The sequence below is a fragment of the Saccharomyces mikatae genome, assembly GCF_947241705.1.
Source record: "Saccharomyces mikatae IFO 1815 strain IFO1815 genome assembly, chromosome: 5".
Classification (NCBI taxonomy): Eukaryota; Fungi; Ascomycota; class Saccharomycetes; order Saccharomycetales; family Saccharomycetaceae; genus Saccharomyces; species Saccharomyces mikatae.
Genome location: NC_079260.1, coordinates 150,972 through 174,456, shown reverse-complemented (window position 1 = coordinate 174,456; position 23,485 = coordinate 150,972). Strand labels below are relative to the sequence as shown.

Sequence of the window (23,485 nt, the reverse complement as noted above, 5' to 3'; positions counted from 1 at the left end):
TTGGCAAATGACTTTTTTATGTGGGACTTTTTATAATATTTTCTTAATATGTCCTTATCTGTTCCGATGCAACGTTTTTGCAAAGAAGAAATTTCCAGGCTTCAAAGTGCAGAAAGTTAGATTCTTTTGCAGTAGGGGCCTAAGCCCATCCTCAGATTTCCTTCACGAATTATATTTTAAGACATAAATGCCAGTAGTGGCACATCATCCTGAAAAAGCGTGTTTAGAAGATAAGCCGATAGTTTTGTATCCTATTTAGGTTAAAAATATGCAGCAAGGGAAACTCGCACGCCCTTTTCATCTGTTGCATGCAAGCGGTCCGGCCATTCTGGAATTTGCATGATTAAGTCGTCCGACAGCCAGGGTTCATAAAGTGTGATTTGTTGGCTTCTTTTCGCGGCGATTTCACGCAAGTTCGAAGGCACTTTTTTTGCAAACATTAGCTCCCTGCTGAGGCGCCACTATGCAGAGAAAAACTTTTTATATTATTACCTGGCGTGATAGTTACTAATTTCAGCAATGAGAGTGGTATTCGGTCACGACGGCATATTCCATCTTTCGGATCCGCTGCAAAAAGAAATAGAATTAATTAGGACGCGAAAAAAGCGCTACCGCTATGGTGGAAAAAAGAGTCGCCACATGTGTATGCGCTCATTATACTCATATATTGCTCAATCCTCGACCACGATTGTTGAATCATGAAAAAGTTTCTAAACTGTCTGTTTTCATATATCCACCAATTTAGGACACTCTTGTTGTGTCGTTCACTCGATAGTTTGGCTGCTCTTCCAAATTTAGATTTTCTACTTTTAATCATCAGACGGGCTCTTTCTGCCGAGAGAACAAGCATTTCATTGCTGTTATATTTCTATTCAGGGGTCAGTTCTGAGAAACAGGCAGATTATCAGTTTGTTGTTATGATTCCGTTATTGATTGGAGTCATATTATTTTGTGTATAGAATAATATATCAAAAGTTCTTTCTAAGGTTATAGGAATTCACAAGAGGTAATCGATTCGTCTACACAATAGCATATCTATTCTTTCCTCCGGTTTTCTACATTGTCATCTATTATCCTATTACGCTATCAATCCTTACGTGTCGGCTTCCACCGAATTCGATGCTTGTTTCTAACATTTATGTCATCTTCTAGCACTATGTATGATAATATAATAGTAGTGCGAACTCTAGTCGATAGATGATAGTTGTTTCTTATTCAAACACCTTTCGTCTTGATCTGGCGCTTAATTGAAATATAGAAAATCTTTCTTTCCAAAGAAATTTTCAGATCGCAAACTCAAGTAACATAACTTGCTTAAAAATGGACATGAGTACTCTAGAAATTGTGTCACAAATGATGTACGTTTCAAGAAATATAAGACTGAACATCTCTACCTGATATTATTAATCCTTCCAAGAAAACTCTTTTTTTTTTTCGGAAGTCGCAACTCTCTATAATTAACAAATAATTTTAAAAGTAAAAAAAAAGAATATTTGAAAATGTTAAAATATTATTTTAAACTGTTTTTTAATTTACACGTGATTATTTATTACCATTTTTTTTGCTTAGAACTTTCATCTTGTAGTCATGGGTACTGGATATCGTATGTGCAGGAATAGATAATAGGTCATCTTCTGATGTTTTCAGTTTCCCCCTTTTCCTTGCCAACTAAACAAAGCTTAAATACTTGTTCTCTGTTGGTTGTCTCACTTAAGAGAGTTAAATTATCTATGGAGTGAGAAATTCCTACTGAACTTCCCTTGACAGATAACTTTAACTAATGTGTTGACGAAAGCATGAGAGAATTTAGAAAAAAAGGCGAATATTCTCTCTTTTTCAAGTTGAAATATCGATAATCTTGATTCTGTGTATGCAGTTTTTTTCACGGTCTGTAACAATCATAACGAAGAATAAAGAGATATATGCAGGGTTGCTGAATGTGGGTGATGATATTATCAATTCTAGGGATTTAATTTTTTAAGAGAAAGAAATTATAGCAACATTGGACACACTTGTAATCGCGAATTAGCAAGCTTTAATAGTAGAAACCTGACCCTCTGATCATAGTACGCCATTTCCTAATAACATTGCTCTTGTCGTGTTTCTATAAGAACGCTAATATCGATAGTTACAAATCTTAGTAAATAACGAAAATTCACCAAATATAGAATAGCTAGCAAATCAGATCTGATAGGCAGTCGCAGAGTGCGATCAACATTAATTGTTGTGACATTTCATTATAGAGAAAGGTGCCATTTTACAGTATATTTAAATAAAATTCGTATGATAATCATAAGGCTATATCTATCGATAAGAAACTATGTTTCTCTTTTCATGAACTGGGCTCTTTTGATGCTATAAGTAGGCCCTATGTCTTTGCTTTATTCCTATGGTTACAATAGATACTTAGTTTCGTAGTCGGGTAAGTTATTTGTTACCCTGCTCTTAAAATATTTAGATGAAGATGCAAATTATGGAAAACGGGAACACACGAACAGTTAATAGAATAGCATAGGTAAATATTCTCCATCACCTCACTATAATTGGCGAATATGAAGTTTTTTAGGTTAATTGGATTTGCTTTATTGAATGTTCTGAGTGGTCTTTCCACTGCTACGATAGCTAACAATAGCAGCAATATCGAACAGGAACATGGAATCGCGGAAGCTGTAGCGGCACCTTCTATCAATATAGAGGTGAAATACGATGTCGTTGGAAGGGAACCAGAAGGTCTTAATGCATTCCTTGAGTTTTACGCTGAAGATACCGCTACACTGGCTTATAACGTTACTAATTTGGAAGATACTAACATCATCATTGTCGGTGTGAATGGAACAATTGTCACTTATCCAGATGGATATCCTGTAGCGGATATTACAGCTGCTAATGTTGGGCCCTTCGAAATGGAAGTTAACGGAACTTCGAAATTTGGACAAGACGTTACTTTGAATTTACCTGAGGGACAGTATTTTTTGGTTCCAATTTTATTAGCGTCTAGGCTAAATGAGACCATGAGAATAGCAGCACCACCAACCCTTTTCGAAATTATTAGTCCACCTATTTCTTTTTTCAATCCACAGTTTTTATCTGTTCAGGTCATCTTTTTAGCCATTATCGGAGGTATAAGTTATTATTATATGAAATCTAGAACAACTCAAAGACCTACCAAGAAGGTTACTGTCAAGAAAGTTGATGAATCATGGTTGCCAGAAACATATAAAAAATGAACCCAACAAGATGAGACCTCTTGATTATGGTAAGGAGCGTTAAATTGTCTGTATCTATATATGAGTATACTATATTTCAATGATGTCCCATAATCTATTTTCACTATCCTTTGGGCGGGTTACCTCATAACCCATTTATTCTAAGTCAAGCTTGAAAATTACCAAACACGTCTCTTAAGAAGCAGAAACCTTTGGATAGTTGTGTATTCGCTGATTTGACTGTCAAGTTGAGCACTCATACGATCACTGACGGTGAGATTTTAGATTTTTTGTTCTTAGTTTTTCCAGAATGCGCAACACTTGGAGTTTTTTCTTTTGTATTCTTCTCCAGGCACTTTTGGCTGTGGGAACCCAAAGTTCGAAGACGCTTGTTCTTTACGACCAATCAACGGAACCATTGGAAGACTACTCAGTCTATCTAAAAGTTTTAGAGGAAAAGAATTACAAATTAGAATATTTGGAAATCAATAGTACTTCCACCGCTGTCGATCTGTATGATAAAGAACAAAGATTATTCGATAATATCATTATTTTTCCTACCAAAGGTGGCAAGAATTTAGGTAGACAAATCCCTGTTAATCAGTTAATCAAATTCTTTGAAGATGAAGGTAATATTTTGTGCATGAGTTCCCCGGGTGCTGTTCCAAATACGATTCGTTTATTTTTGAATGAGTTGGGTATATATCCAAGTCCAAAAGGACACGTCCTTCGTGATTATTTCTCATCCTCTCCAGACGAGTTAGTTGTCTCTTCTGACCACCTTCTAAACAAACATGTTTACAACGCCAAAGAAAGTGGACATTTTGTTTTTGGGGAAAGCTCAGCAGCTTTATTGGAAAACCGTGAACAAATCGTACCGATTTTAAATTCTCCAAGAACATCCTTCACCGAGTACAAAGGCAAAGGTAACTCTTGGACAAGCGGATCTCAGGGTTTTCTTGTAGTCGGTTTTCAAAACTCAAACAATGCCCGTTTAGTCTGGATTGGCAGTAGTGATTTCTTAAAGAACAAAAATCAAGACGCCAACCAGGAATTCGCAACAGAATTACTAAAATGGACATTCAAAGAAAAATCCGTCATCAAAAGTGTGCATGCAATTCACTCACATGCAGATGGTACTAGTTACGATGAAGAGCCTTACAAAATCAAGGATAAAGTCATATACTCTATAGGCTTTTCAGAATGGAATGGAGAAAGATGGCTACCACACATTGCTGATGACATTCAATTTGAATTAAAACAGGTGGATCCATACTACCGTTTGACGTTGTCACCAAGTGGGAATGACTCTGAAACCCAGTTTTATTCTACCGGTGAATTCGTACTTCCAGACCGTCACGGTGTGTTTACTTTCCTTACTGATTACCGTAAGATTGGCCTTTCGTCTACTACTGATAAGGATGTTAAAGCTATCCGTCATCTTGCTAATGATGAATATCCAAGAAGTTGGGAAATTAGTAATTCCTGGGTTTATATCAGCGTCGTTTGTGGTGTTATCTTAGCCTGGATTTTTTTCGTTATTTCTTTTGTTACAACTTCCTCTGTTGGTAAGGAACTTGAGACATTTAAAAAGACAAACTAGTGTACGTTCTCACATCATTTATGATCCTTTATAAATCGCTTGTATAAATATATAACTGTACTTTGATCATGCTTTTTACTATTGCGTGTCGAATGAGTACATCAAAGAAGTTTATATTACCGGGTTAATTTCTAACAACTTGGATCTTATTTTCTTTTTTCCATTTCTCAAATTCTTGCGCAGTTTGTATTAAAGTTTCCTTCATTTTATTGATTGTACCTTCTATGTTTTCCTTCTTGGTTTCAAGAATAGGTAAACTTGTTTGAACATCACTTTCCACAAGTGCGCCACCTATCATTCTGTAACATTTTCTTGTAGGTTCAGCATCTTTCAATGTTTTGAGGACTATAGTGTGTTCATCTTTGTCATGACCCAACTCTATAATCTTTGTTTGCAAATCTTCTAGAATTTGTTTGTATTCGTTATATTTCGATTGAAAGACTATTAAGTTTAAAAATAAACTGTTGTTAGTAAAATAAAACTTCTTGAAACTAGAATAAAGCTGTTTATACAGAATTCATGAAATCAAGTTTTGCATACTGTTGTTACTCCGCTCCATTGCCGTAATACTGTTTCTCAGCTTTCACGAATCCTGAATGAGGTTTAAAGGTTAGCGAGTTGATGTACACGTTTTTTAGCAGATTTTTTTCCAGTTAATGGTAAGCGCCGGCGGCGCTTTGCGAGTTCTCCGAACCTTGCGCTGCAACGTTATGAATACATATGGTTAAAGACTATACAAATCTAATCTGAACTTAAATAATAACGTACGTTTATTGTCCCTTCCCTAACGCCTTTTTATCTCTAAGCCTGGGACGAATTGATCCAAGGGAGTATATCAGGGCACCAAGAAATACTAGGGAAACACCAAAGTAGCCGGTATATGAAAGCCCATTACCGAAAACTTGGACACTCAATAAAAGACTTATAAACTTTCTTAGAAGTAATGTTATTGAAAGTGTTAGAGCATTCGTTTTACTAGCAAGTATATTGACACCTTTGACACAAAAGTATTGGGTCAACACATTAAAAAAGAGGAAAGTTTCTGCTTGCGGTACTTTAACCTTCCTACCAACATTTAAACACATTTTTTTTTCAGAGTTTCTCATTACTCGATATTCGTAAATTAACTGTTTTTGATTAAATAGAAAGAGGGGTAATGATAACAAGTGGCTGTAAAAGATATTTTCTTTCCAATGCTTGCCATATTTTTGATACGTGCGCTCATTGTATGCAGAAAGTAAAGACGATGTGAATGATGAAAGTACTAATACACAAATACCAAAAATGAACGTTGAATCTACAGGTTGGTCATTTCTGATTTTTAACGTCTCTAGTGTCAAATCTTGGTACCGAAAATCGGAATCTTTGTACAATGAGGCAATGATAGCCCCAATGGTCAAAAATAAAGTTGATGAAATCTGAGTCCTTGTGTATTTCCTACCATTAAATAGCCAGCATGTAAACATGGTTATAACTGTTCCAAAACATCTGAAAACAATATGAATTGGGATGGATATATTGTACTTAAACACATTATTATTCGTCGTAGATGAAATATAAAATAAGAAGACAGAAACGATATAGACATGAAGGGGAGTTTTCAGAGGCTTAAAGTAAGGAAAAGGTCGACGAAAATCTATAAAGCTGGGAAGTCCTTGACATGTGACAAACAGAAATTGACAAAACGTAATGAGGTTGTTAATACTGCTAGTTCTATTGTCCATTAATGCTTCAAAAGTAATAACATTGGAACAGCAGCCCCCAAATACTAGGAAAAAAGCTTTTAGTAAGTTCCACATCTCTTAGACTCTCGCAATACTATTGCTGTCGCTTTTTCTTTTCATTTGGGTTTTTTAAGCTTCTCTTCATTTGATATGCAAGTATTGATTATTTTCACTTTCGTTGTCCGGAGCGATTGTTTTCCTTAAAATATGACAATGCACAAGGAATAATTTTAATGCACGGCCTAGTCGAATCAATAGGAAGAGTAGGAAAGCGTGCAATATGGTGGCAGATTTGACTAAAAGTATACTAAAATGGAAGCCAAAAATAGAGTTTGATGCCGTCGCGAGCAGTTCTTTTTACGAGGATTTGAAGGGCTTACCTCCCCTTTCATCTCATAAAAAGTTAACACAGGCTGCTATTTTCAATAGTACTAAGCATGAGTTACTGCAAGTTAAAAAAGACATTCTTTCCATCTATCAAGTTGTCAGTAAGGATATTGATGAGGAATGCAATCAGATGCAACTGATTGAACTTCAACTTAAAAAATCTTTAAGAAAAGTGGAACATATCTATAGGAATGTTTCAAAGCAAAGAGCTTCTACTAATTGCATTAACGGAAATGACCGTCTACTAACTAATGCTAAAAAAAAGATTGATTCATTAAATGAACGACTCACATCTATCGATGGTACTGTTACAGATATTGTTAACAGTTTTGTTGCATTGGATGCTAATCTCCCGAAGAAAGCACAATTACTTAAGAATGACTCAATAAATGAAGCCCACTATCCACTTCTTTTCGATTTTCTGCGTAAGTTGTCTCCAAACCCTATTGTTGCTGCTGGTGAAGCTGATGAAACAGGTGCAACAGGTGCAACAGGTGGTCAAGAAGATGACTTGTCTTCTTCTTTTTTGGAACAGGATGAGTTACGAACGGATAACCTAAATACCTATGGTGGGAAATGTGAGTCACGAAATGATTCTTTAGCACCGTTTCAATTTCATAATGGCAACTCATCCAATTCGATAAGATTTCTGCCCCCAACAATTAACAAAAGAAGCGGCCCTTCAATTGAAACTAATTTTGAGAACATTAGCGCAGACGGCCTTACATACACCAAACATCCTTTAGAAAACTCGATGTCTTTGACTTGAGATTAACTTGCATGTAAGATAGTCATTACACGTATGAAGTAGACTTAGTCCCTGCTTAAAAGCCAGCTTTTCATCAGAAAGTCTTCCGGGTTTATTACAATCCTAGGGCATTTTTAAATAAAATAACTATTGGGGCGAATTATTGTCTTCAAATACAAGTACTTATGCCATTTCTTTACAAAAAAAATCATTTTATGTTTAGTTGTTTTAACGTATCTTTCTCAAGAGAACTCTGAATATATCATTCAACAGTATTCCTACTAAATTATATAACATAATAATAGATTTAAACAGATAACTTTCTTTATGCGAAATCTAAGATGAGGTAAAGTATATAGATGAAATGAAGTTTATCTGGTGAAAGGTATTGCGAAACGTCCTGTTTCTTGAAACGTTAATTCTGTACCATGTACTTTTATTACTCCACTTGACTGAAAAAAGCAGCTAGGTATTTCTTAGAGTATTCAAACGACACCAATGTTACTACAGCAGAAGGTACTGTCCTTACTAAATTAGTAGCAAATCCAGAATAAAATCCAGCGAAACCCTCTTGCTTATACGTAATTTTAATCAATGGAAGGAGATGACGTTGTACAGTATTTGGAAGATCAGACTTCAACTGCATTCGCGTTCGAAGTATTTCGTGAGGGTAGGTCACTGTAGATGCTACCATTTTAGATAACATAGACGCTAATATTAATTTCTGAAAGTTTGAGCTTGTAACATCTGTTGACAGGTCAGTCGATTCTGAATACTTGAACCTGATTTTTAAATTTTCATATAGGGGAAATTGAACGGCGACGTTTAGCATTCCTAAAAGAGCTGGTACTAAACCAGCATAAAGAGCCTTGATACCCTCTTGTTGAACTATCTTCTTAAATGTATCTATGGTACCTTTATAATGGGTGGAATATTCACCAATGCCTGTTTGTAGCATAAGTCTTGTTTTTACTACCCAAATCGGATTTGTTGCAATCGTAGAGATGGCACCTGCAGTAATTGCAGAGGAGGCATTCGAAAGAAATAGACTATGTGGGAAAATATCGACCGAATATTTTCTACAGAAGTCATAGACGGAAAAGTAAATCATCAAGGTAGGAATGTAACCTAAAACCGTTGGTTGCAGACCTTTATAAAGCCCAGCGGCACCTTCATCTTTGAAAATAGTTGCAAATGTGCCAAAGAAACCCGTATAATGTTGACTCTGATGGCTCATATTTTGGAGACCCTGTGCTTGTAACCTTGTTTTTGCAACATCAAAAGGACATACTAACATTGCAGAGAGTGCACCAGATAAAGCACCTGAAATTGCAGCAATTCTAGGGTCGGCATTCCTTTTTAACCCTTCTAGTGTTGTGGGAGTTGCACAATCTTCATTAGCTAGTAACGAATTATTTGAGTTTTCTAATATCGATTTGTTGTCTCCATTATTCATTATATAGTAGTAGTGAGGGCTCCACTCTTCATCAAACAGTGAAGGTAAATCTAAGGATAATTGTTTCGGTGTGCGCCAGATTGTATTTTTATTGACTTATATACGCATTTGCTTATCTTCTTCAGTTCTTTTTCCACCAGCGGGGGTATCGAGGTCATTTTTAACACCATTTTAATAGATCATACACGAAAGTAACTCCCGTAAAAAATGCTGAGAAAGAGCTGCGTCAGAAAAAGTAATTTATGCTGTCAAACAGTTACAAATTTATCCATAGATAAATGAAATGAAATTAAAGGCATGATTACGTAAAGAAGCAAGTATATATAAAAAATTATAAATGGAAAAATGATTTCATTTTCATGAGTAAACCCAATGCTTAAGACAGGGAAAAGAAAAGAAGAAAATCGAAGTACTTTTTAAAATATATTGACTTATTGTGTGGTAGTTGAAGCGTTTGTATTGAGGTTGTTCATCGTATCACTATTAGTGATATTCAAGATGTTGTTGTTACTATGTCCCATGGCAAAATTCTTATGATCGTTAGCATCTTGCTGATAATGATGATGTTGAGGATCAGATCCAATGGTATTCAAAACGTGACTAGAGTTTATTATATTCTGTTGAGACGTTGTTATTGGATACACTGTGGGCAAAGAGTGTTGATGTTGATATATCGATGAATTCTGAGCACTGGCCATAGCATACTGGGGGAACCCTTGGTAATACACCTGCGATGGGGTATATTGTTGAGAGTTAGCATATGCAGGATTTGATAGTATAGCACCTGAATTTGCGCTTGTAGCTCCAGATGGTTCCGCGTTTGAATTTGTAGTAGTATTTTCTTGTACTCTTTTGTATGCAGAAGTAGAGGAATTGTAATAAGGAACATTGACGTTCATAGAATACACCGGATAGGGAGCTGCAGAAGAAGCAGAGTTTGCATTATTATTGGCCTGGTGGAGTAGTGGCTGCATATTGGACATGGGTAGCACATTTTCGGTTGTAGCAGGAGCGCCAGAAGCGCCCGTGGTTGCTGATGCTGATTGATTTTCGGTAGAATGGCCATAATAAGGGTGCTGTGTCGAAGGAGTAGGATAACTCTGGTTATCATTCGTTGAATTGTTCGCTACGGGATTTGGGGGTTGCGTGGTATAATAATTGGAATTACTTATCGGAATGGTTGTATAATAGAATGGATAAGAAATTTGTCCTTGTTGTGGCGGATTAATGAAGTCACCAGTAGTGTTATAAGCAAAGGAGCCATTGGGAAATCTATTTGGATTATTATTGTTCCCTGTGTTGTTATTAAAATTATTATTATTATTATTATTATTATTATTAATATTATTATTACTGCTATTACTGTTATTGTTACTATTGCTATTAGTATTATTATTAGTATGTGCATTCATACCAGTATTGTTAGTATTATCAGGTGATTGAGTGATATAAGGCGTATTGGTTGTATACATTAAAGTTGTTGATGGCAACGCGGGAGCAAATTGAGTGATCGGGTAGCCAGAGCTTTCATCATTTTTATAATAATAATTTTTGTTTGCACTAGTAAATTGGTTACTGCCAGCAGCACTTATATTAGTACTATTATTATTTGTGGAAATAACAGCATTTAGGGGAGTTGAAGAGTTGCTCTTATTGTTTATATTATTAGAACTGTTCCCATTGGTGACGGAATTATTTTTCACATTACCCAAAGTTGTGTTTTCCATGGCAACAATCAGTTCCTGTGAAGGTCTTATATCTTTCAAAAAAGGAGAAGTTTTAGGGGTGAGTAAACAGTTTTGTTTTATATCTTTTACAGAATAATAGGAGACAATATGTAAATTCTCAATGGAATTAAATGGAGGTCTCTTCAACTTCACTGATATTGTCTTTTTCACTAAACCGGTATATTTCAGTGGTAGATTCGAACGGTTTGATGGAGAAACAGAGGAGTCTTGTTCTGATTCAAAACTTGAATGATTCATAGTGGGCGGTAAATCAAATTGATGATTCTTCAAAGGAGGTAGCTTGATCTTCGATGAAGAATTATTCCTTACACCGGAAGTCCCATTCGGAATGACGGAAGAATCTGTATTACCACTCGAAGTCGCATTAGCATTAGCACTAGCACTAGCATTAGAATTAGAATTAGAACTAGCATTAGCATTGGCAGTAACACCAGCATTAACAGTAATATTAGCATTAGAATTGGTGTTTTCCTTGTCGAGCTCTTTGTATATCAAAAACTTGCCTGATATTCTCGATGGAGACCAGGAAACGCCGTCAGTCCATCTCTTGATCCCTGATATTTCTTCAATGAAAACGAATATGCTGCCGGATACAATCAAATAAGGTCTTTCAATTTCATAAGGCCTTCTTGGTATATGTTTCAACTTACCGTCCAAAGTCGCTTGGAGAATAAGCAAAGCGTCATCTTCATCTTCAATGTACCCTTTAAAAGTAGGCTCGATATCCATTTAGAAATTTTCGTTGATCTTGTGTTTAGTTGTAATGTGTGATTAGGTGGAAAAGAGGATGGTAGGAAAGGTGAGGTAGTACAGATACTTATTCTATCCTAGAAACACAGTATGGAAAATGGTGTACAGCTAAAGTAGAGCAAAAAAAGGGAAGAAAAGATAGGCTAAATTATTAATGGTTAAGAAGAGATTTGAATAAAATTGATAATCTTAAAAAAGACAAACAAACAATCAAAAGGCTACTGGTGACAGGCTGTTTAAACCACAGATAAAAAATAAAAGGGTTCGAAAACAGAAATGGAAGGAAAACGGTCGGGAAACGAAAAATACAAACAAACCAAATAACTTCCTTACAAGCTACCTTCTAGTTTAAATTTAAACTAGATGCAGCAACGAGGTTTTGAGTTGTGGGACAACACACCAAGAAAGGGATAATAATAAGTAGAAGAAGCATCAACCGAATTGAAACTAACGGCACATAACAGTACACATGCGAAAGAAAAGATAATAGAACCAACAAGAGTGAGGGAAGAATTCGCGTTCGAATTACAGTTAGAATTACAATTACACTTACAAAATTACAGTTACAGTTGCCGGTGGAAAAGGAGAAAGATGCGCTATTTTTCACCTTGTTAACGAACTTTAAACGTTAAAAAGAAGGAATGTAAAGGAAAACCGACCTGCGGGATTACGTAAATGGGGAAAAATAAGCAAAAACTACGCCCTCCACCCACACATTTGAAATAGAGGGGATTGCCGGAAAAAAAACGCAAAAATTTTACCTCGCCTGGTGTGCTGAATAGATTACTGCGTACGTTAAGGATCTTCCTATGTCTTCTGCTTCGTTTTCAAGACAGCTAACTTGGCTAGCTCAACACACTCAAAATATATCCCACGCAAGATGTCTAATGTGGCCCGTAGGATCCAACAAGCGTGGGGTGTAACCACACGCTACCTTGCTCACTATGTTGCCAATCAAAGTTTACGAACAACCAGTGGCGCTATCTCTTTGCCACCATCCATGAGTTGCAAACTAAACTTACGATGTGATATAACAATATTATTGATGAGTAGATTCACGACATAATAACCGATCGCTAAAAAAAAAAAAGTCGCCGTACATTACTACCGGTGAAACAATCGGTGATTCCCCTTACCCCATACACAGACGCGACAATACACCCATACCTTTTACAATGCCGAACACCACCGGCATCTTGTAATAGTTATTGTCTTTTCGGACATCGCCAATGCTTTTCTTGACATATGCGCACCGCCTCTCCAAACTCCAATCTCCAGCCAATTAAATCGAAACGCTTTTGAAGAACTTCGGGGAATAAAGTACATGATCACATTCTTTGAACGAAAAAAAAAAAAAAGAAAAAATTCCGAGTTCAAATAGAATAGATAAATACTTCATTCTCTTCATTAATATTCCGAAACTTTCGCTTCTTCTTTAAAGACGTTTTGGCTCGTCTGTTTTTTCTTTTCTATTTTATATATTAGATAAATCTTGTTTTATAATACAATACGCAATACAAACAAAACAAAACAAAACAACACACATCACCGGATAGTTTTCCTCCCCATCTCAATTTTTTTGCCCATCAGTTTTACTAGCGAATCTTACAACCCACCAGCTACACAGCTCACTCATCTACTTCGCAATCAAAACAAAATATTATTTTAGTTCCGTTTATTAAGTTATTATCAGTATCGTATTACAGAAATTAAAGATCATTGAAAAATGGCTTGCTAAACCAATTGTATTTTGTTTTAAAGTAGATTATTATTAAGAAATATTAAGAGAAATGTGTTGTTAAATATTAAAAGAAAAATTTTATTTTTTCCTTTATTAATTAAAGTCCCTTACTTTTTTTGAAAACTGTCAGTTTTTTTAAGAGTTATTTGTTTTGTTACTAATTGCTATCATGTACCCGTAGAATTTTACTCACTCAAGATGTTTCCGTAACGGTTATATTTCTATCAAATTATCCAGGTTTACTTCCCGAATAAAAATTTCCCTATACTATCATTAAATTAAATTACTATTATCACTAAAGTTTTGTTTACCAATTTGTCCGCTCAAGAAAATAAATTAAATACAAATAAAATGTCCGAATATCAGCCAAGTTTATTCGCTTTGAATCCAGTGAGTTTCTCACCATTGGGGGGGTCTAAACCCACCAACGAAAATACTTCTACTTCCACTTCTACCGCCAGACCTGTTGTTGGGCAGTTGATTTTTGATAAATTTATCAAGACAGAAGAAGATCCAATAATTAAGCAGGATACTTCTTCCAATCTTGATTTTGATTTTGCGTTGCCACATACTGCAACTGTTTCTGACACTAAGGCCGCTCTACCAATTCCAGAGTTGGATGCCGCTGTGGTAGAATCTTTCTTTTCATCAAGCACCGATTCAACTCCAATGTTTGAGTATGAAAACCTAGAAGACAACTCTAAAGAATGGACTTCTTTGTTCGACAATGATATTCCCGTTACCACTGACGATGTTTCATTAGCTGACAAGGCAATTGAATCCACCGAAGAAGTCTCTTTGGCACCTTCTAATTTAGAGGTATCGACAACTTCTTTTTTGCCTACTCCTGTATTAGAGGATGCAAAATTGAGCCAGGTAAAGAAGGTTAAGAAACTGAATTCAGTCGTTAAGAAATCTCATCATGATATGAAGGATGACAAATCGAGACTAGATCATTTGGGTGTCGTAGCTTATAACCGTAAGCAACGTTCAATTCCACTTTCTCCGATTGTGCCTGAATCTAGCGACCCTGCTGCTCTGAAACGTGCTAGAAACACTGAAGCTGCAAGACGTTCTCGTGCAAGAAAGTTGCAAAGAATGAAGCAACTTGAAGACAAGGTTGAAGAATTACTTTCGAAAAACTACCACTTGGAAAATGAAGTTGCCAGATTGAAGAAATTAGTTGGCGAAAGCTGATTTCATTTTTTTATATTTTATGTCATTCTCGTGTATATCAAAAATATATACTTAAACTTTAAGAATTTAACTTTTTCATGCCACCTAAATAACACATTTAAATATAGACATCCCTATACTTAGGGGGCTTGCAAGGAAAGCAAAAAGTTAAAAAGTAAACAGCACTCACGATGGGGGTCGAACCCATAATCTTCTGATTAGAAGTCAGACGCGTTGCCATTACGCCACGCGAGCAGTTTCAATTGTAAACGATGAGTCTTAGAATTTAATACCTCAGTATGTCAATATATTATTCTAAACGTTCATAAAAAACATATGAATTGTTGGGATAGGGGATTACTACTATACATCTATTCGTATAAATTGGAGTAGAAAAATTCTAATAATAGAATTTACTGCAGTAATGAGATAAAGATTTTGTTGATAATTAGTAGTTTAGTAAGTTGTAATAATTAAGAATAGTCGTTCCTTCTTAATCTATATAAGAGAGGTATATAAAACACACGCTGATTGGGTGTATTAAACCAAAAGGTTCAGACATAAATCAGAGTGTTGATGATAAGAATTTAGTGTTAACTCATCTTCTTATATACTAAGTTCTGGACAATTAATAGATCTTTATCTTATTAGTGCAGGAAATTCTATAATTAGAACTTCCCTACTCCATTTAAATTGGTATCACCATAAGAATGTTAGTATTAATTTACTTGAGATAATAGTGGAGTTTGATGTAATTGTTGGGATTCCATTTTTTATAAGGCAATAATATTAAGTTGAGAGATTGGCGAATTTTGAGATGATTGTTGGGATTCCATTGTTGATAAAGGCAATAATATTAGGTATGTAGATATACTAGAAGTTCTCCTCGAGGATATAGGAATCCAATAAATGGAACTCGTAATTCTACATAATTCTGTATATGCTTTTATTGTCATTTTATATTTGTCAGTCATTATCCTATTACATTATCAATCCTTGCATTTCAGCTTCCACTTATTTCGATGACCGCTTCTCATAACTTATGTCATCTTATAACACCGTATATGATAATGTACTAGTAGTATGACTACTAGTTGATAGACGATAGTTGATTTTCATTCCAACATAAGTATGTAGATATACTAGAAGTTCTCCTCAGGGATTTAGGAATCCATAAAAGGGAATCTGCAATTCTACACAATTCTATAAACATTATTATCATCGTTTTATATGTTCTTATTCATTGATCCTATTACATTATCAATCCTTGCGTTTCAGCTTCCACTAGTTTAGATGACTATATCTCATCATTTGCGTCATCTTCTAACACCGTATATGATAATATACTAGTAATATGACTACTAGTTAGTAGATGATAGTTGATTTATATTACAACATTACTCAACATCATTAGTATCATGTTAAAGAATGTTCGTCATCAACTACAACAATTTATATGAATAAATGTATAGTAGTAATCACTTATTCCAACAATTAGCGATTACCTTTTTAAGTAATTTCTGATGTTTCATTTACAACATAGTCGTCTCTGCTAATATGTCCTATACTGTTTCAACCTTACCATTCCTTTAAGAAAAGAGCCTTGTTGGCGCAATCGGTAGCGCGTATGACTCTTAATCATAAGGTTAGGGGTTCGAGCCCCCTACAGGGCTATTTTTTGCCATACAGCCAAAAAATCTGTGATATTACACCTTGTTCTGATATTTACCGGAGCCATTTCTTGAGTCTTGAAAGACTCTTATTTTTTTTTTCCTATTGTGCATGTTTAAGTATGTACGCGTATATAAAGGGAGAATAACTAAGTCATCGAATTTTATTCTTTGTTATTAAAAGTGAAATATAGAGCTCATTCTTTCAAGGCAAGAACCAAAGCAACTCTGCTAGGAACATAAACCTGGAGGAAGTTTTTTCTGTCATTCCATTCCAAGTCTGTAGTAAAGAATTCAGAACTTTCGTTGATTCTGTTATGCCCGCCAAATTCAGCCCGATCTGAATTCAGCACGATGTGATAAGTACCAGCTTTTTCGACACCAACTCTATAATCGCTATAACTATTTGTGGGATGGAAGTTGAAAATGAACAATAGATTATTTCTTTCAAACACAATCATTTTGTCGCCTTCATGTTTCAAAGAAACATAAGCTTGCTCCGTGTTCAACCATTTATGTTTTTTCTCACATAGTTGCATTGATCTATCAAACTCATTCAAATTCTGGTAGCGTAGCAAAGGATCGTCAGCCAAATTAAACTGTCTGCGAGCATACTTATAACTATCACCGTTATTAGCATTGGGAAAATCTAACCATTCTGGGTGACCGAACTCATTACCTTCGAAATTCAAATAAGCCTCGCCGCCCAACGAATGAGTAATCAATCTAATCATCTTGTGTAGGGCAATACCACGGTCAATAACAATCGAAGGTTCCTTCAATACTGTCATATCAGTGTACATTGCGGCATCCATTAACCAAAAAGCCAAAGTCTTGTCACCAACTAAAGCTTGATCGTGAGATTCACAATATGCAACGACTTTTTCACCGTAGCGTCTATTAGTTAAAGTGTAAACAATACTTCCCATCTCCCATTCATCATCTTTTTTCTCCTTAATCAACTTAATCCACATATCAGGTAAGGCCATTGCTAGTCTATAGTCGAAACCAGTACCGCCAATGGAGCGAGGTAAGCATAAAGTCGGATATCCAGATACGTCCTCTGCAACAGTCACAGCTAACTCGGGCAGCATTTCGTGAACCAAATCGTTCGCTAACATCAAATACGCTAAAGCCTCATGATCAACAAAGGATCTGTCACGAGACAGATATTCATTATAATCACCGCTAAAAGATCCGCCTGCACCAACACCATGGTGCACATATAGCATTGAAGTAACACCATCAAATCTGAACCCGTCAAACTTATAAACATCAATATAAAACGCCAGGTTTGCCAATAGGAATCGCTGTACTTCAAATTTACCGTAATTAAAAAGCCTGGAATCCCATAATGGGTGTTCACCCCTACCGGAGCTTATAGAATGGAAGTATTGATGATCAGAGCCATCAAACATATTTAAACCATCTTCAACATTTTTGGAAGCATGACTATGAACGACATCCAATAGAACTAGAATACCCATGCCATGTGCGGTATCAATTAGCTCCTTCAAATCCTCAGGGGTACCGAAACGAGAGCTTGCCGCAAAAAAATTGGTCACCTGATAACCAAATGATGCATAATAGGCATGTTCCATAATAGCCATTAGTTGAATAGCATCGTAGCCAAGATATTTGATCCTTGGTAAAACTTTCTCAGTAAACTCCTTATACGTAGTTATCTTTGGTTCTGGGCTGGAAATACCGACGTGTGCTTCATATATTCTTAATGAATCCACAGATTCACTGAACTTTGGTCTCGCATTGATAAATTTGTAAGGATTTTCTGGATTCCAAAATCTGCCTTCATACGCAGGTCCAAATTGTTTAGAAGTCTCCTTAGAAGGCTGAGTGGCTCTTGTAATCCATGCCGGTAAGCGAAAGATCTGAGAACCATCTGGTAAAACAAACATAACCTTGATCTTAGAATCATGAGGAATGGCGAAGTCACCATTCGGTAAGGGACAGATGGTGATTGTGAAGTTTCCGAATTCATCCTTGTTCTTAAGCTCATGAGAGCTGGTATCCCAGTTATTGAAATCTCCTACTAAAAATGCACGTTTAGCATTAGGTGCCCATTCTTTATAAGTAATCTCTTTGGTCTCCGGGTTGGCATGCAAACCATATGAGCTATATGAATCTCTGGCAAATTTACTGAGCGACTGGTACGAACCATCAGGCGTAGCATGCGTGATGTCATATGACCACTTGTCAGCTAGATATCTTCTTTCAGAAAGCACGTCAGCAAACGGTTTTAACCACGGGTCGAATTCGACTGCCCCTTTGACATTATCAGGAATGTTGTACATAATAATTTTAACAGTTTCTTATGCTGAATTTAGTGTTTTTAAACGGTGGTAACAAGTTATAATCGAAGAGAAGGTAAGAAAAGTCCGCTCCTTTATATACCATAGCCACACACCCTTACTGCAAAATAGAAAGCGTCTCACTTCCTTGTTTGCTGGTGTCATTTGCCTCGACTACTTCGACTATTCCAACAGCCCCTTGAACTAACCTTATTTGGCCCCCACGAGGACGCGGGGAAAGATGATGCCGTAATGTAGGCAAAGAGGGGTGGTGCGGAAAGGATAGTGGGAGTTTATTCAAATAAAAGACAGTATTGCTTTCTTAGTACAATATTGACTTGAAATAGCTTCCCCTTAGGTGTCAGGCTCAAGAGTTCAAGGTTTCAGGAACCAAAGGGACATCTATATCATAAAACGCTATTCCGGTGGTAGTGGTCTATAAAGGTATCTTTCTGGTGTTATTTGTATTTATACTTGTACTTGTGGTATACTTCTTTATATACATACATACATACATATGTACTTGAGTATACTAGACTGCAACTTCGTCGTTTTCATCGTCATCACTGACATCGATGTCACTCAGATCCTCACTTAACTCATCCACGCTATCACCGCCACTGGAAACACCAGTGTCATCCATATCTTCATCGGAACTGTCCTCTTGTAAGTCACCATCGCTATCAATATCGTCGTTATCATCATCCGCACCAAACATCTGTTCGTACTTTTCCTTTGTGGCATACTTGTCTATATACTCTTTTATCTTTTCCTCATACAGTTTTTTATCTCGTAATTGTAGTGTGGCAGCTTCGTTATTTAAGGGATCACTACCGTTGGGTTCCTTCAACAAGCCCGGTATCATCCACTCCACTATATTTATTAAATCATATAGAGGAGACCATGTAGAATTAATTACGTCCAAGCATATAGACCCAGACGCGATGTCAATATTAGGGTGAAATATCTTATTGACGAACCCTATGCTTGGTGACTTGTACGGATAGTTATCAGGTAGTTCCACATGTAGCCTCCAAACACCATTTTCATACGGTGTGTCCTTTGGTCCCAAGAATTTTACATGAAATTCTTGCATGCTATCATTGATTAAGTCCACCTGATGATCACTCATCAAGAGTTTCATAACATCCGTCTCGATCCTTCTTTTAGAGCTACTGTTTCATTCACGTTGTGCCTTTGAAGTTCGTTGACGTTCTTTTGTTAGTGATCCTCATTCTATCACAAATTCTTTGGAAATGGTGATATACACATATGCATCTTATCGAACATACCTCATCTTTCCTAATTCGTTTCTTTTTTACGATGTGCCTTATAAAATACTCCTAGAATTCTAGTCTTGCGTTCTAAATTCTATCCAAATACTATCTCTAATGTAGAAATTACACTATGTACTAAATGTGGCAAACTGGAAAATCTATCAGAAGCTTCACTTTGATAGTATGTCTAAAACGTATAGTTGGGTTTACGGTGCTCACCCTTTTTTACATCCACTGCTCCGGGGCGGTTACCCGATTTTTAAAGCCTAAATGATAGATGTCTTGCAAGGATAACTCAAGAATGAGATTATCTTCACGATCATGCCTAGGAACTTGCACAGATGTTGAAGCTACCTGAATAAAGACTAACTACTGTCTTTGAGTAGTACTCACACTTCTAGTTATCATCATACACCGTTTAAGGAGATGACATAAATAGTGAGAAAATGATCGTGAAAGTTAGTAGGAAACGCAAGGATTAATAATGAAATAGGATAATGGATGAAAACATACAAAAAGAAAAAAAGGAGTAGGCATATTATTATGTAGGACTACTAATTTCCACTTTTGGACACCTGTACCCTCGAGGAAATCTTCTAGTATATCCTGTATACTTAATAATATTGCCTTTATCAATGATGGAATCCCATTAATTATCTCAAAGTTCCAATTTTTCTTACTTTTATACTTTCATCAGTGGACACAAAGTTACATATAGCGAGAAAAAGGTGACTGGAATCTACTGTATAAAGAATTTTGGATGTAAATTGCGCCATCTGAAACTGAAAGTATTCTTATTAGGTATATTAGGTAAAGTACACTGAATTGAGCCTCTTTTACATAATTAAGAGGTTTTATAGTGTAGTGGTTATCACTTTCGGTTTTGATCCGGACAACCCCGGTTCGAATCCGGGTAAGACCTATTTTTGTCCACCAGGGATTTATGGGCTCGTCTCTATTCTTTTTAACTTTATAATACCAGAAGGAGAGAGAAAGATTATTCTCGATTGCGATTTTTATTACAATATAGCCTAAAAACAATGATATAGATTCTATCTAAGATTCATTTATACATGTTATCTTTCTTTCCCCCATTATGTCTTTCTTCTTTTGAAATTGCCTCATTATAGTTGACATTGGATAATAAACAAAAACCATCCGTAGTTTAAACTTTCTGGAATTTCAATCGTCTAGAAGGATTACGAAAATGAGAAGCACATATCACCATAAAATCAGAGATAACCTTTACATCGTTTTTAAGTATTTTTTTCTTCTTTTATTAGACAAAAAATAAAATAAAAAAATCGATTGATATTAGAATAGAGAAGAGAGAGTTGAGTGATGTGACAAAAACAAAGGTTGAAAGATGGTGAAAGAAATAGAAAGAAAAAAAAAGTCTGAGAAGAAATGTTTGGTTAAAATTATAATGCCTAGTCCCGTTTTAGTAGAAGAAATCAATGTAAAAATTGTAAAATCTGTTGAGTAATATTATACAATTCCAAACTTGCGTCCTCTACAGGCTGATGTTCAGAACCTGTATCATTACTATTACTATTGTTATCATTCGAATTAGAGTTGTTGTTACTCCCCGGATTTTTAACATCGATTCCTGATCTTTGTAAACGGTCAAAAGTTGCATCTGCCATTTTTCTTACTCCGTTAATAATGTCATCGTCATTCTTAACCAAATCCTCAACCTTATCGTTATGACTTTCTAGCAATTGTAAAATTGTCCACAGTGCGATGTGTTCAAACGTGGCATAGTCACTTTTTAAAAATCTAATCAAAAATCCACGAATGCCTTCATTCGGACGATCCCATGCTTCAATAATCTTTGTGTAATTGTTCACCCTTGAGCATAGATTTGCCAAAGCAGCAGCTGCATTACCAGAGACTTCTTGATTCTGGGAGAAAGTCATAGGGATCAAAGCATCCAAAATATTGGCTTCCAGCAGATCCAATTTAGAGACATCTGCCAAGGCCAAAATAGCAAAACATGCAGAGATTTCACTTTGAACACTAACAGGTGAATCTAAAGCTAGTTCTTTACATTTTTCCACAGCACCACTTTCAAAGAACTCTTTTCTGTTTTTTTCAGAAGATGCTGCCAAATTTCTCAAAGTAGATACGGCGTGACACTGAATTTCTTCGGAATCTTTATAATCCAATAATTTTACTAATGGCTTCAAGAAACCAGCATCAACAATTAATCCTTCATTTAATGGATGAATAGAAATATTTCTAATACATGCTACGCTCGCCAAAACTAGTGGTATAGAATCACTTTGAATCAATTTTACTAAATGAGGCAAACCGCCAGCTCTTACAATTTCTAATTGATAACTTGTATCGGATGCTAGGTTTCGTAAGGCCAAAGTAGCTTGACATTTTACTCTAGATGATGGAGAGTCCATCAGACTCACCAATTTGGAGACTAATCTTGGCTCAGTTTGGGCTAACTTCTTGCGATTGGCCTCATCCACCGCTATATTCGATAGGGCAGTGGTACAATAATACTGAACATCAGGATCAGTAGATGACAATAAAGATACCAATACAGGAACAGCACCCGCGTTAACCAATTCTTTTCTATTTTCTTCGGAATGTGTCATATTTAATAACGCACCTGTAGCATTTCTCTGGACTCTAATGTGCTTGGATTTTGCCAGTTTGGTTAATGGAATTAAAGCGCCGGAAGTAGCAATCTTGTGTTTATTGTCATCTCTTGTAGCTAAATTCGTAATGCATCCAACTGCATTACATTGAACTTCAACGTTGTCACCCATCATTTGATTTATTAATGGTTCTAAGCCTCCCATCTCCACTATCAACAGTTTATTTTCATTATTAACAGCCAAATTACCTAGAGCTGCACAAGCAGCCACTTGAATCTGTGGGTCTTGACTTTGTAATAGTATTAAGATAGGTTCTAATACTTCTCTAGAGACCTGACGGACATATTTTTCAGTGATTTCCGCGAATGCCAAAGCAGCGCTCCTCTGCAAATTTAGGTTATCTGAATAAACCAAAGTTGTTAAGGCCTTCAGTGGACCCCCAGAGTAAAAATCCAATTGATCTTTATCTTCCAAGTACCCTAGTAATAAGGTCACCGCCTCTCTTTCATTTTCGGCAATTGGCGAGACACTGGCCTCGTCTGAAGAATCTCTCAAGCAACTACAACATGAACCCATAGCTGCAAATATATATATAGTACAGAAGGAAAACGACCTTATAGTTTTCTCAGTTTCTGCCTTCGTGGAATTGAAAAAATTGACAAATGGCTTTTTATAGGGTTGTATAAATATATAATACCTTATTTTAACAACTAAAGGAAAAGTAGGAGATCAAATAGCAAGCCAACGAAAATAAACGGAAAGGAAAGTAGACTCACACCAAAAGTTGATCACACTGATAGAACTGTACAGTTTTGAATTGATGCCTAATATTCTTTATAATACGAGATTGTATTATTATCAATCACAGGAAAGGGTTCATTTTTTCTTTCTATTCATTCGTATTTTTTTCCTTTTCCTTTTGAGTCCTCCTTAAGGGCGCATTACCCGGGAAAGAAAATTTATTCAGATGCTTGGTTATACTATCTTATCTGATATATATATGTAGTCTTTATCGTTGTGAGCGTGAACACTTTGTTGTATTGGCATTGTGTGCCCCTCATTCCTTATTGTAAGT

At 36.0% G+C, this 23,485-nt stretch overlaps 12 protein-coding genes and 3 non-coding genes across 15 annotated transcripts; 6 read left to right on the top strand and 9 right to left on the bottom strand.

Moving 5' to 3' along the window:
* Positions 1-2,552: 2,552 nt before the first annotated feature.
* On the top strand, positions 2,553-3,227 carry IRC22 (Irc22p; the record flags this gene model as incomplete). Its single annotated transcript, XM_056221828.1, has 1 exon — positions 2,553-3,227. The coding sequence occupies one exon, from the start codon at positions 2,553-2,555 to the stop codon at positions 3,225-3,227; it is 675 nt and encodes a 224-aa protein (XP_056081580.1).
* Positions 3,228-3,516: 289 nt separating this feature from the next.
* On the top strand, positions 3,517-4,809 carry WBP1 (dolichyl-diphosphooligosaccharide-protein glycotransferase; the record flags this gene model as incomplete). The annotated part of the gene is made up of 1 exon (XM_056221827.1): positions 3,517-4,809. The coding sequence occupies one exon, from the start codon at positions 3,517-3,519 to the stop codon at positions 4,807-4,809; it is 1,293 nt and encodes a 430-aa protein (XP_056081579.1).
* Positions 4,810-4,933: 124 nt separating this feature from the next.
* Positions 4,934-5,368, bottom strand: GIM4 (tubulin-binding prefolding complex subunit GIM4; the record flags this gene model as incomplete). The annotated part of the gene is made up of 2 exons (XM_056221826.1): positions 4,934-5,250; positions 5,350-5,368. 2 exons carry the CDS (start codon positions 5,366-5,368, stop codon positions 4,934-4,936), a joined length of 336 nt encoding a protein of 111 aa, XP_056081578.1.
* A 211-nt stretch (positions 5,369-5,579) lies between these two features.
* On the bottom strand, positions 5,580-6,608 carry YEA4 (Yea4p; the record flags this gene model as incomplete). Its single annotated transcript, XM_056221825.1, has 1 exon — positions 5,580-6,608. The coding sequence occupies one exon, from the start codon at positions 6,606-6,608 to the stop codon at positions 5,580-5,582; it is 1,029 nt and encodes a 342-aa protein (XP_056081577.1).
* A 205-nt stretch (positions 6,609-6,813) lies between these two features.
* On the top strand, positions 6,814-7,689 carry VAB2 (Vab2p; the record flags this gene model as incomplete). Its single annotated transcript, XM_056221824.1, has 1 exon — positions 6,814-7,689. The coding sequence occupies one exon, from the start codon at positions 6,814-6,816 to the stop codon at positions 7,687-7,689; it is 876 nt and encodes a 291-aa protein (XP_056081576.1).
* Positions 7,690-8,107: 418 nt separating this feature from the next.
* YEA6 (NAD+ transporter) lies at positions 8,108-9,124 on the bottom strand (the record flags this gene model as incomplete). Its single annotated transcript, XM_056221823.1, has 1 exon — positions 8,108-9,124. The coding sequence occupies one exon, from the start codon at positions 9,122-9,124 to the stop codon at positions 8,108-8,110; it is 1,017 nt and encodes a 338-aa protein (XP_056081575.1).
* A 431-nt stretch (positions 9,125-9,555) lies between these two features.
* On the bottom strand, positions 9,556-11,601 carry MIT1 (Mit1p; the record flags this gene model as incomplete). The annotated part of the gene is made up of 1 exon (XM_056221822.1): positions 9,556-11,601. The coding sequence occupies one exon, from the start codon at positions 11,599-11,601 to the stop codon at positions 9,556-9,558; it is 2,046 nt and encodes a 681-aa protein (XP_056081574.1).
* A 1,191-nt stretch (positions 11,602-12,792) lies between these two features.
* Positions 12,793-12,948, bottom strand: SMKI05G0690 (uncharacterized protein; the record flags this gene model as incomplete). Its single annotated transcript, XM_056221821.1, has 1 exon — positions 12,793-12,948. One exon carries the CDS (start codon positions 12,946-12,948, stop codon positions 12,793-12,795), a length of 156 nt encoding a protein of 51 aa, XP_056081573.1.
* Positions 12,949-13,714: 766 nt separating this feature from the next.
* GCN4 (amino acid starvation-responsive transcription factor GCN4) lies at positions 13,715-14,560 on the top strand (the record flags this gene model as incomplete). Its single annotated transcript, XM_056221819.1, has 1 exon — positions 13,715-14,560. One exon carries the CDS (start codon positions 13,715-13,717, stop codon positions 14,558-14,560), a length of 846 nt encoding a protein of 281 aa, XP_056081572.1.
* Positions 14,561-14,722: 162 nt separating this feature from the next.
* On the bottom strand, positions 14,723-14,794 carry Smki_5.trna6R. Its single transcript has one exon. It is a non-coding gene; the product is annotated as a tRNA-Arg (tRNA).
* A 1,345-nt stretch (positions 14,795-16,139) lies between these two features.
* Positions 16,140-16,212, top strand: Smki_5.trna5K. The gene has a single exon. It is a non-coding gene; the product is annotated as a tRNA-Lys (tRNA).
* A 194-nt stretch (positions 16,213-16,406) lies between these two features.
* GLC3 (1,4-alpha-glucan branching enzyme) lies at positions 16,407-18,521 on the bottom strand (the record flags this gene model as incomplete). Its single annotated transcript, XM_056221818.1, has 1 exon — positions 16,407-18,521. One exon carries the CDS (start codon positions 18,519-18,521, stop codon positions 16,407-16,409), a length of 2,115 nt encoding a protein of 704 aa, XP_056081571.1.
* Positions 18,522-19,050: 529 nt separating this feature from the next.
* On the bottom strand, positions 19,051-19,815 carry UBC8 (E2 ubiquitin-conjugating protein UBC8; the record flags this gene model as incomplete). Its single annotated transcript, XM_056221817.1, has 2 exons — positions 19,051-19,693; positions 19,811-19,815. 2 exons carry the CDS (start codon positions 19,813-19,815, stop codon positions 19,051-19,053), a joined length of 648 nt encoding a protein of 215 aa, XP_056081570.1.
* Positions 19,816-20,645: 830 nt separating this feature from the next.
* Smki_5.trna4Q lies at positions 20,646-20,717 on the top strand. The gene has a single exon. It is a non-coding gene; the product is annotated as a tRNA-Gln (tRNA).
* A 532-nt stretch (positions 20,718-21,249) lies between these two features.
* VAC8 (protein anchor VAC8) lies at positions 21,250-22,986 on the bottom strand (the record flags this gene model as incomplete). The annotated part of the gene is made up of 1 exon (XM_056221816.1): positions 21,250-22,986. The coding sequence occupies one exon, from the start codon at positions 22,984-22,986 to the stop codon at positions 21,250-21,252; it is 1,737 nt and encodes a 578-aa protein (XP_056081569.1).
* Positions 22,987-23,485: the final 499 nt, after the last annotated feature.